This window comes from Anguilla anguilla, chromosome 15 (genome assembly GCF_013347855.1).
Source record: "Anguilla anguilla isolate fAngAng1 chromosome 15, fAngAng1.pri, whole genome shotgun sequence".
Lineage (NCBI taxonomy): Eukaryota > Metazoa > Chordata > Actinopteri > Anguilliformes > Anguillidae > Anguilla > Anguilla anguilla.
The window spans coordinates 5,811,205-5,824,108 of record NC_049215.1 but is presented as its reverse complement, the minus strand read 5'-3'; the positions used below and the strand labels follow the sequence as shown (position 1 = coordinate 5,824,108).

The 12,904-nt window shown below is 42.9% G+C and overlaps 1 protein-coding gene across 1 annotated transcript; it reads right to left on the bottom strand.

Annotated features, from left to right (window-relative positions):
- Nucleotides 1-5,039: 5,039 nt before the first annotated feature.
- On the bottom strand, nt 5,040-6,804 carry LOC118214533 (chondroadherin-like protein). The gene has a single exon (XM_035394567.1). It carries the CDS (start codon nt 6,393-6,395, stop codon nt 5,211-5,213), a length of 1,185 nt encoding a protein of 394 aa, XP_035250458.1. The 5' UTR covers nt 6,396-6,804; the 3' UTR covers nt 5,040-5,210.
- Between the last annotated feature and the right edge of the window lie 6,100 nt (nt 6,805-12,904).

Below are 12,904 nucleotides of genomic sequence, written 5' to 3'. Positions count from 1 at the left end.
TCCAGATTCAGTCCTGAGACAGTGAAGCTCATCCGTGCGCTAGAACGATGCCTTAACTGGCTGAACCACACAGAAGCCCCCCTCTAATGTTTTTTTTCTTGACAAGCAAATACATTGTAGAATGATATGCGTGGTAAAACCTCAAAGTCAGTGGTGTTCAGAGGTTTTAAATCCAATGATTGGGGGTCGTTGTTAACATCTTTTGAGAAAACTCATGATAACCTTTTTAATATCAATTTCTTTGCTGGAAATGGAGGGACCGTCAAACAGCCTCCTCATTGTCAGATAGCACCAGGACTGGTTCCAGCTGACCTGCTAAACCTACTAAGAGTACACAGATAGCCTTCAGTGGCTCCTTCAAGGCCCGGTGGGGTAAGTTTGCACTCACAAAGCTGCTCACAAGCCTCACGTTCACAAAGCATTCTGTAACAAAATGCCTTTTGAAGCAAATAGCATCATATCTGGGGCTGTCAGCTCTTCTCCAGAGGAAAGCCACAGTGGTTTCTGTGTCTAAAACCTTTAACTTTGACATCTCATTAGCTTGCGCATCATATTTATATATTCTGAAACTGGGTGATGACTCACTGTTACACAGGACTTCTGCTCTGCCTGGAGCCTTCTCCCGCTCTCTCACAGACCGGCTTTGCGTCTAAAACCGTCCAGCGGCCATGAAACAGCGGTGTTATGAGTGAAATGCATGCTGAATGCATGGCTCAGTTCTGGAGTTTGTTGGGCCTGAGGGAACCTTTCTGAATGGGGTACCTCCCCCAAGAGATGCACCGGGTATGCATTTCCTTTTGTGCGAAACGTGTTTGTAGTTCTGTAAGATGAAAAGAATAACTTTAACTTTATTTCTCTGAGGTCTCGGCAGGGGCGCCACATGAATGTGGAGCAAAGCAGAGTTTGATCGTCACTGAGTTCGATTACTCCAGGCATAATGAAATGCCTTTGGTGATGCCATCTGCGTGTGTGTGTGTGTGTGTGTGTGTGTGTGTGTGTGCGCGTGCGTGCATGCCTGTGTGTGTGTTCTTTATGTTGGGGGAAAAAAAATTGGGTAAAATACAATAGAGCATATTTTTCACTTTTTAAACTTAAACAAAATCAGTCATACATTTCCACCTCTGTACCAACAGGCTCTTTGGAAGGGCACTACAATGGAAGCCCTCACTGAGAGCAGCTGACAGATTCAAGAATCTGAACTTTGCTAAAAAAAACTATGAAACTATGACTGAAACCAGATGCTGAGGTCAGACGGGAATTAAATTGGACCTTTATGTGTGGCATCAAAACGAGGATGCATGCAAGGAGACATAGCTCAGGAGGTAAGACCGATTGTCTGGCAGTCGGAGGGTTGCCGGTTCAAACCCCGCCCTGGGCGTGTCGAAGTGTCCTTGAGCAAGACACCTAACCCCTAACTGCTCTGGCGAATGAGAGGCATCAATTGTAAAGCGCTTTGGATAAAAGCGCTATATAAATGCAGTCCATTTACCATCAAGGAGAAGAACCCCAGATATTGTGGTGGATCATTCATGCTTCGAGGCTGTTTGCTGCCAGTGGACCAGGGGCTGCTCTTAAGATCAGTGGCATGATGAGTACCACGAAGTAACAGGACATTGAGCTGAAGCCCTGGTTGCCTTGGTCAGCAACCTGAGACCTGGACTTTCTAGTAAAAAAATGACCCCAAACATATGTAAGGATTTTTATATATATATATATATATATAAGCAATAGCTCATGACAGGCTGCGGCATATGGTTATTATAGCACAGCTAAGGGGCGTTGTTCAGGCCAACGTAAAGCGGTGGCTTTTATAAAATGGTCAGGTCACCAAGTATGGCAATATGAAAGTAATAGACACACACTCCAATTTAAATAGTTTTTATTAATAAATAATAATGTTCAAAATAAAATAGGCCCTCCTGGCTGCCTGCACATAGTGTGAGGCGGTTGCTATACAACGTACACGCTAACTATCTATCATAGTTTGTTATAACGTTTTTTTTCCCCCTCAGGCGCGAAGTGATACTGAATTGTGCAAAGGAATTAGACGTCATAGCCATGGTATATTGTTAATATACCATGGCTATGAACCAATCAGATTGCTTGATTTGAGCTGCCCATTTTATAATTATTGATTTTTATAGCCTAGATTTAGTTATTTACCTTTAGTTTGTTCATTTTATGAAACTATAGAAGTAATATGAAATAAATATCAATAATATCAAAAAATCTATAATATCAAAAAATATCAAAATTGACATATGGAACCAAAATCATCATTTTTGACAGTGCTTAAACTGCTTTAGAATGCTGGATTTTGTAGCGCATTGATTTTAGAACTGTTTAAAAGGCCGATGTGTCCCTTTACTGAGAAATAACTTGTTATTAAACTGGACTGGAAGAAAAAAAAAACCTGGACTGGAATTTTTAAAAAACTGGACTGGTAGAAAAGAAAAAAACCTGGACTGGAATTAAAAAAAAACTGGACTGGAAGAAAGCTTTGTTGCCCCTTAGCTGTGATATAATAACCATATAACCATGGCCTGAAGTGAGCTATTGCTTTTATAAAACGGTCACCAAGTATGGCAATATGAAAGTAATTTAAACAATTTTAACTTTTTTTTTTTCTCAGACGGGGAGTGATACTGAATTGTGGAAAGGAATTAGACGTCATAGCTGTGGTATATGGTTAATATACCACGGCTATGAACCAATCCTATTGCTTGATTTGATGCAATTTATATATATATATTTATATATGCAATGTGTAAAAATGCTGCAATTCCAAATAAAAAATATGTCTTTGTCCAAAACAGGGCACTGTATAAATAAAGCCAAAACTAGGAAATTATAACATTGAATAGTCAAATACAGCTTTAACATTTGCCTTTAGAAGTCACTGGAGATGTGGAATCTGGAGATCTGAATCGGGAGTTTGCCCAGCCCCAATATTTGGGTGTCAAACTTGGGGACCTGCACTGAAAACCCAAGTGACCTTTTGTTTGTCAGTGGATTTTGGGACACAAAGTGACTGAGAATCTATTGGGACATATGAGGTCAGCTTCTCAGTCATATGTTTAGTGATAGCGCTGTTCAATGAAAATAATTTAAATGATCTTTTAAAAGGAGTCTGGATACCTCTGGTAGCTGTGTTTTGAATCAGCTGACAGCAGGACAAAGTTATATTGACAGTAGAGTATATATTACAGTATTATATATTACATTATGCACTCATCGCATATTTGAAAATGCATGTCCTGTAATAAAAGTTCCCAGTTTTTCAAAACATGTTCCCCGCAGATTAGGTTGCCAGTTGTTTGTTTTTTTTTTGTAAATTTTTTGTACAAATATCAAGAGGGGAAATTCCATCTGAAAATGTTCAGTAAAAGTGTTTGTGGTCCAGTTCTGCCATTGCATGTTATCTCCCAAAGTTAATGCAGTGCATTACAGAATAAACATGTTAATCAGCTTTTTCAGAGTGAGATTACAGAGTGACATGCAATGAGAATAAATACTTATCGAGCTATTCATTTTCTTTTCTTACATGGTACACAAAATGCTTTACACAATAAAAGAAAATAAACGAAACATAAAAAGACAATAAATAAACAATAAAACAGATAAGAAGAAGGAAACGGTAATGTAGCTAAAATAGATAGTCCTACAGAGATTCAAAGCACGTTTCTAAAAAGGGCTTGTAAATCATATGACAGTGTCAGAAATAAAAAATAACAGATCTGGCAGATTATTCCATCAAACTGGAGGCCTATCTGAAAATGCTTAGTTCCCTCTAGTTTTAAAATGTAATCTTTTGTTGAAGACCTAAAGGAGCTTGGTGGGGTGTTCCCACGTTTCGATGCTATTTATTTATTTCCATATTTCCTTATACATTGCTGCAGAGTGGCCCCTAGGTCTGATACTGGTAGACCACGCTGCTGCAGAGTGGCCCCTAGGTCTGGTACTGGTAGACCACGCTGCTGCAGAGTGGCCCCTAGGTCTGGTACTGGTAGACCACGCTGCTGCAGAGTGGCCCCTAGGTCTGGTACTGGTAGACCACGCTGCTGCAGAGTGGCCCCTAGGTCTGATACTGGTAGACCACGCTGCTGCAGAGTGGCCCCCTAGGTCTGATACTGGTAGACCATGCTGCTGCAGAGTGGCCCCTAGGTCTGGTACTGGTAGACCACGCTGCTGCAGAGTGGCCCCTAGGTCTGGTACTGGTAGACCACGCTGCTGCAGAGTGGCCCCTAGGTCTGGTACTGGTAGACCACGCTGCTGCAGAGTGGCCCCTAGGTCTGGTACTGGTAGACCACGCTGCTGCAGAGTGGCCCCTAGGTCTGATACTGGTAGACCACGCTGCTGCAGAGTGGCCCCTAGGTCTGGTACTGGTAGACCACGCTGCTGCAGAGTGGCCCCTAGGTCTGATACTGGTAGACCACGCTGCTGCAGAGTGGCCCCTAGGTCTGATACTGGTAGACCACGCTGCTGCAGAGTGGCCCCTAGGTCTGATACTGGTAGACCACGCTGCTGCAGAGTGGCCCCTAGGTCTGGTACTGGTAGACCACGCTGCTGCAGAGTGGCCCCTAGGTCTGATACTGGTAGACCACGCTGCTGCAGAGTGGCCCCTAGGTCTGATACTGGTAGACCACGCTGCTGCAGAGTGGCCCCTAGGTCTGATACTGGTAGACCACGCTGCTGCAGAGTGGCCCCTAGGTCTGATACTGGTAGACCACGCTGCTGCAGAGTGGCCCCTAGGTCTGGTACTGGTAGACCACGCTGCTGCAGAGTGGCCCCTAGGTCTGGTACTGGTAGACCACGCTGCTGCAGAGTGGCCCCTAGGTCTGATACTGGTAGACCACGCTGCTGCAGAGTGGCCCCTAGGTCTGGTACTGGTAGACCACGCTGCTGCAGAGTGGCCCCTAGGTCTGATACTGGTAGACCACGCTGCTGCAGAGTGGCCCCTAGGTCTGATACTGGTAGACCACGCTGCTGCAGAGTGGCCCTTAGGTCTGGTACTGGTAGACCACGCTGCTGCAGAGTGGCCCCTAGGTCTGGTACTGGTAGACCACGCTGCTGCAGAGTGGCCCCTAGGTCTGATACTGGTAGACCACGCTGCTGCAGAGTGGCCCCTAGGTCTGATACTGGTAGACCACGCTGCTGCAGAGTGGCCCTTAGGTCTGGTACTGGTAGACCACGCTGCTGCAGAGTGGCCCCTAGGTCTGGTACTGGTAGACCACGCTGCTGTCCTCGGACGGGCGTTCGCCCATTTGCCTCTTCCTGGTTTTCTCGGCCATGAAGACGGCGGCCGCCACGGTGATGAGCACGGTGACGGTGATGACGAGCACGGTGACGGTCTCGGCGACGCACAGCTCGGCGTCCACCGCGGCGAGCCGGTAGCCCCGCAGCTCGGGCGGCTCGGCGCAGCTCAGGTCGCCGTAGTCGTCCAGGGAGAGCCGCCGCACGCCGCGCAGCTTCCCGAACACCCTCTGCAGGTCGCAGTCGCAGGACCAGGGGTTGCCCGCCAGCAGGACGCGCGTGCTGTGGCTGCGGATGCCCAGGAAGGCCTTGAAGCGCACGGCGGTCAGGCGGTTGCGCGTCAGGTCCAGCAGGGCGAGGCCGGTGAGGGGGGCGAAGACCCCGGCCTCGGTGCCGTCGATGCGGTTGCCCTCCAGGTGGAGCACCTCCAGGGACCGGAGCATGGAGAAGACGCCGTCGCCCAGGAAGCCCAGCCGGTTGTCCCGCAGGTAGAGCCGGCGCAGCGAGGTCATGAGGCCGAAGGCCCGGGGCCCGACGGAGCCGATGGCGTTGGCGCTCAGGTCGAGCCTCTGCAGGCCGTCCAGGCGCAGGGGGCCGTCCAGGCGGGTGAGCCGGTTCTCCCCCAGCTGCAGCTCCTTCAGGGAGCCCAGGCCCAGGGAGAAGCCCTCCCCCAGGGCGGAGAGGCGGTTCCGGCTCAGGTCCAGCCTCTGGAGGCCCTCCAGCGAGGCGAAGGCCCCGCCCGCCACGCGGCTGATGTTGTTGTCGCTCAGGAGCAGCACCCTCAGCCGCCGCAGGCCCCGGAAGGCCCCGGCGGGCAGGAGGGAGAGCCGGTTCCGGGACAGGTCCAGGTGCTCGGTGAGAGGGGGGATGTCGCCGGGGACGCGGGCGAAGAGCATGTCGGAGCAGTTGGTGAATCTGAACTCACCCTGGCAGTCACAGCCTTTCTCACAGACGCTGCCGCCGGTCTGGAGAGACTTGGAATGTGCCACCGCCAGCAGAAGCAGGGTCCTACAGTACAGCATAATTTCCTCTTTCAAAAAGACATTGACAACAAGAGAACAAGACATTACAACAAGAGAACAAGAAAGAAACATAGAAACAATTATTGCAGGGAAAATATGTGCTGCACGTAAGTACAGCATTATTTACATTAAGTGAATGCATTTTATCAAGCCTGAAAATTATAAAACATGTTGAAACAGTTCAGATTCTTCAATGGTGGGCAGAGGTATTAGTGGAATATAAATGCGTGCTGCATAAAGACAGAAATCTGGCTATGAGAAAGAAAAATAATGTGTCAGATATATCACACCGAACAAGTATTTCTGTTGTAATACAAATATATTCAGATATACAGTGCGTTTTAGCCACCAAAACTTACCATCTGTCTAATCACTTGGAGAAAAGCTGCATCCTGATTATTTTTGGGAAAAAGGAGCAATGCTTGTGCTGTGAATCAGGACTGTCTCAATATTTGTCGGGACATCTGGTCACCCTAATTACACCAGTAAAATCACATTGGTCATAGAATCACAAGCAACATAAGTATGTCTGTGAGTGCGTGTTTGGCAAAAAAACCTAACTCCAATGCTATATAATTCCTTCATATCATTTGATATATACCAGCTGTGGATATAATATATAACTACTATATTTAGTTCTAAAATATAATAATTCTGCTTATTGACTGAAACATAGAATAAAGTTTTTTTTCCCCACATGAAATCATAGTTGAAATCACAGGTTGGCTAAATATTCATAATTTCCCAATCTAAATATCGATCAATTGCAAAAAATGTATTGTTGCCTTGAATTACATTCATAATTACATTCATTCATTTATTGTCTGAAACACATTAAGGTGACTGCACTGGATCAAGTATGCCATGCCATACTTGATCCAGTAGGTACTGTTGAACATTAAATCTGTTTTTTTTTTTCACTATTAAAATGTTTGCTTTGAAAACATTATGTCACTGACCCATGTCAACTCTCATTGATAGCATAAACACCATTAAAATCGCCCTTAGCGTCCATAAGCGCAGAAACAGGTCTGCGCTCTCGGCGCAGGCGAAGAGCGCAGTTGGAAGTTGGCTCTTACCTGTGCGTGAGGCGCAGCAGCAGCAGCAGCAGCTGCGAGAGCAGACCGGAGGCAGGTGGGAGAGCAGACTGACGCAGCCGTGGCCTGCAGAGATGGGCTATTGTGTCGGGGGCGTCTGCTGACAGCACACTGAATAGGAAGGAGGGCGGGGCCATCAATAATTCACACCCCCACCGGGAAAGAGGAAAGGGACGAGGGGGGGGGGACGTAAAGAGACCGAATGGAACCTGAGACTGAACACCTGAACGAACTCGCGACACCACGACGTGTTCAGGGAAATGCACTCGTGTCAAATGCACTGTTATGTTTATCCAAAATCATTTCAAAGTTACAGTCCAGCAGGTGGTACAAACTCTCACGTCCTCCACTGGACACACGCACACAGTAATTTTAAAGAAAGTGCATGTTTGAAAAGCCTAATATCATAGTTACCTGTGTCTGTCAAGAGAACTTTGATGAATTCTGGTTGGTTAAGCATAATTTTGTGAGGATAAATTTATTTGGCTCAAGTGTACTGAGAAAAGATGTTTGCCTATCATGACAGTAGTCTTAAAGTATTGTATTAACTTAACAAATTACTAATGAGCTCAGTGATTCTAAAGTAATCTAATTTCATGTATCCCAACTGTGTTCAAACCTGTTGTATAGCTGATTAAAGCAGAGGGCCACAGAGTTCAATTTTAACTAGACTGGGATGCTATTATTCCCTATGGGAACAAATGCAGACAGGGATGCATTTCAGAGCTGTCTGGTCACAGATCAAATTTCTAACAACGGGCAGGTGTGCTCAAGTACTATTCGATGTTTTTCTGCTCTCTAGTCCCTCTAGTGGCTGGACTCGGTACAACTTTTCCTTCACTTTCATTCCTTCCCATTGAGTTTAATTATGAACAAGCCACCTTTTAATGGTAAACTAAAAAATGTTTCCCTTCACGTCTTGTGGTTCATTCTGCACTATAGTTAGCAAAGATGCCTCACTAATGTCTTCAGTGTGTTTGCCAGCTAGCTAACGAGTAAGCTAGTCCCCTAATAAGAAAGCTTAAATCAAGTTTGCCTCTGGAAGCCACACGGTCAAGGTAAGACCAGGGGTGCACACATTTTTGCAAAGCTCTGTAAAAAAAAATGAATTATCACTGGCTTACTGTATGACCTCCATATCCATTCGTTTATTATCCGTAACCGTCATTTATCTTTCATTCTTCCGTCTGTTACTATGCCTTGGAACAACTGTGTGACTGCAAGCATCAGCATTGAGCTCATGACAGCATGCCAGCTGTCTCTTCGAGAGACATCTGATGAGTTTCTGCAGATTCCCAGGCTGTTCCAGTGCATGCTGGGATCCGAGTGACGCGGTGATGTGATCCGTTTTCCATAAGCGAACGGGACCGAGATAATGTAGTTCCTGAACCATTTTAAGTCTGTCAGTTTCCCTTCGTTTTCTATAAATCTGAAGGGTCCACTCTTCCGCAAAGATGCAAGCTACAGTAACTAAACAGGCGTGGGGATGAGACTGTGGGTAGGCAGGTCTGTCCCAAGTTGCCTGGATAAAATTAGATGAGAAAGGTGCTATACAAATAAAAGTTTATTATTTCATTACTCTATTTTATTATTATTATTATTATTTTAATGCTTCTTCCGGAACACAGAGAGTACAATGGTCACAAAGTACCTGAAATTTGCATCCTCTGATAAAAACACATGCTTGCACTTATACAAAAATCAAAGTTTAAGGCGCATGTTGTTTGAATCCAAGCCAGTGTCTTTCAGATCAGAAAAAGTATGGAGGGAAACTATGGAGATATATTTACCTGTACAATGAGTAGCCCTAACCCAAACCATTCATTACTGAGCACCTGTTCTTAATGTTTTCCCAACGTTGATGTGACAGGTCAGAATTTGTAAACAGTTAAATTAAATATTTTTAAAAAACATTTACAAAGCAGATTTCTGCTCACCACAAAACAAGCAAGAATGAACCAAAAACAAGCGCTACAAACTACAAAAAAACGAAAGAAAAAACAAAACAAAATAGAAAGCTATTGTGAATAGATTCACATGCAAATAGAATTGAGGATTATTAAAGGGAAATAACAGCACATACCTTTACTGGTCCTCTCTCGTGTTTGCTTATATCTGGAAAGGCAGGGAGGACCAGGATTGAGGGTGTATGACAAGATTAAACATCAGACGATGTGTGTTCGCGGGTCGCAGGCTGCCGTGTAAATCCGGCAGATTAACGGCATCCTCTATAATGCAGGACAGCCTATATTTATGGATGTCGTACACATAAAGCACACACTGGTTTTCTGCCACCACTCCAGAGGGATTAGAACAAACCACTGCCCTGCAGGAGGTAACTCACACTACAGAATATCTGCAATTGGACGTAGCATGAAACAAAACAAACCTTCCAATGGGTTTGTAATCCTGAAGGTAGCGAAACCCAGAAATTTCTCGACTGCGAGTAAGTGTTGATGAACACCAGGCTACAGGCATATTCTCCCCTTCAATACGAGGTGCAGTGTTACTTCCCTGAACATCCTTGAGAGGAATCTCAACAAACTGTGGTTTTGAATAAGGTTTAACAAGTGTCTAAAATATCCATCTTTCTCTAGTTGTTTGGTTACCATTTGTTGCTTTGCAGTTTTCTGGGTAATACTTATCTATTTACTATGTATGCCGATACCGTGGTTATATTTTTATAGCTGGTTTTCTGAGAAGGACAGTTTCATTGGTTCATTTCTGAGCAGTTCCTCATATCATCTTCAGCTTGTTTCCTACTGCTCAGACCATTGCTTCGTGTAACACTTGGACAGCCTCCTCCTTTCAGAACCTTCCTGTCCTTCACATCCCCTAGGTGTTCAAAGGTGAAAAAAACTGAACATGCATATGCATATGGACCATGTTCCCCACTCTCTTAAGACTGCAAAAATGAAATTAAATGAATCTCTTTTATTCAGTGAATTAAGTAAATACATTTTAATTTCTTCAGCCCCTTTCCAGGGTTATGGTGTAATTATGAACTGCTTCATATCACTACCTGAGTGACAGGTACTTCTTCATATCATTACCTGAGTGACAAATAATATCTGGCTGGATGTGGAAGCCACACCCAAAAATTAAGGGCTCAAGCTAGGGTTAGGGTTAGGAAAATGATTGTTCTGAGGGTTAAGGCGAGTTCACGGCTGTGTTCAGCAGCTTGAAGAACAGTTAGTACATGGGTTTGTTAATGATTTTGAATAAGCCAAATATTTTCCATAGTAACATGTGTACCTATGGCTATTGAAAAATGTGCTATAAATGCATATTTTATGAGGGAAAACTTTTCTTTAAAAATGTTTTTAATGACCTCAAACATATTATTTAGCATTTGTGTTGTTGTATTAATGACATTTACCTTGTTTCTCATCTATTTAAAATGAGTTTTCTGAAGTTTTCTTCCTGTCCAGGTTTTTTTTTCTTCCAGTCCAGTTTTTTCTATTCCAGTCCAGGTTTTTTGAATTTTTTTATTTTTTTACCCCGCAACAAGTTATTTCTCAGTGAAGGGACACCTCGGCCTTTCAACAGTTCTAAAATCAATGCGCTACAAAATCCAGCATTCTAAAGCAATTTAAGGGGAGGATTTTGGTTGCATATGTCAATTTTGATATTTATTGATATTTTGCTTCTATAACTTATATAGTTTCATAAAATTAACAAACTAAAGGTAAACAATCGTTATAAATAGTTAATTTAGATGATAATATAACACCATCGTCAAGTACACAAAGCATAACATGAGCTTATGATAGCATCTTTTATGATTAAATGCCTCTGCGGTTTTAAAACTGACCTGGTTGAATCATATATCGTTAAAAAGCTTGTTTCCTGGTTTACTGCTAGAATGACCATATGTGGCTAGTTCCTTTGCTGTCACTGTGAGGATGGACGAAATACAAGCAGAACTCTTCGAATTCATTGGCTACTAGTGTTTAAAGATCCCTTTAAAACAGCCATTTTCTCAAAACTGTATATTGCCCATAGGGTATTCAATTTATCTCAATTTATATCAATTTAACTTTAAGCTACATAACAGCTACATACATTTACAGCCAAATATTTTCTATAATAGCATGTGTACCTATGGTCATTGAAAATGTGCAATATTTTTTTCTTGAAAAAATGTGCTTATATTATATGCTGCTGCCAGATATGCAGTAGATACTACAAGCATTGTTTCGCCTGAATATTTTTTCCATTGAGTTCAACAGGAAAATTAATCAGGAGAAACAATGCTTGTAGTATCTACTGCATATCTGGCAGCAGCACGGTGGTTTGAGGCTCATTTGATGCCTTGGATCCTTGATGACTTAAAGCCATTTAGCCAACAAATGTGTTCCATACTGTATCAGGATAATTTACAGCTGAATCTAGTCCCACCCCCCCAATTCCCATAGAGATCCATTAAATTGCAGAGAGTTTTTGTATTGCTTGTAGGGCAACCTGAAAATAAAATATCCAGACTCTGACGATGTTGATAGGTCACAGACATCAGGAAGTCATGGCATGCAAATGATATGCAACCGAATACAAAACATGGCTATTTTATTTGACATTATGTTAATGTCTACCGTATAAGTGAATTTCCCTGTTTCCTAGCTTTTCCTCAAACAGTTCACTGCAGCAAAAGTAAATGAGCAAAGGCGCAGGAGGTATCAGGAGTGCATTTTTAAAATTCTTGCTAATTTTCTGACCAATGATTTGTTGTTAAGACCATTGAAAGCTTAATTTTTTGCCATTTTGGGCTTGGCCCATTTTTTTTGCCCAGGAGTGTACGTTTTCAGTGCCTGTTCTTTATATATTATACTTTATAACATGCAGTTACTCATGTTAACCACTAGTTGAAGACATTGTTTCACAGCTTAAAAGGTGTTAAACAAAATTTGGTGATGATTTATAATTTTTGTGTTAATATAAGAGCAGTTAAAACAGACTGGCCAAATTTGACCGCAAACACTAAAATAAGGTGGGGGGGGGGGGGGGGAGCAACGAACACTGGAGGAAGGTAAAAGAATATTTCAAATTCAATTAAAGCGAATTTAAACTTTTAAAAACCACAAAAATAAAGACATTTTAAAAAAAACTAAACATTTTGACATGAAAAATCCAAATAAAAAAATGTAAAAAAATAAATAATAAACAAAAAATTTAAAAAGAATGTGATGTCACCTGCTGTTTTATATCATACACACATCACACTGCAAGTCGGGCTCATACTGACGACTCTTGTGCAACTTAATAGGCAGATATGCGGGTCCTCGATCAACCAGCAGGGGTCACTGGTGAATAATGAGACAGTATCATCCTGGCAATATCATCTGTTCTTCAAAACTTTTTATCATAAATAAAACATTAAAAAATTTAACAAAATTTAATGAACAGTTTAAAAGTGTCTAGTTGGCTAAGGAAGATCTGGCTTATGTCCAAAATGTGAAACTAATGCAAAAAAAGTAAAAATGCAATTAATTGATTTGGATCAATAGGAAATCATCTTTATTGAACAACCCCGGT

Coding starts and splice junctions, on each gene's coding strand:
- LOC118214533 (XM_035394567.1), bottom strand. CDS start 6,395: ATGCTGTACTTACGTGCAGCACATATTTTCCCTGCAATAATTGTTTCT.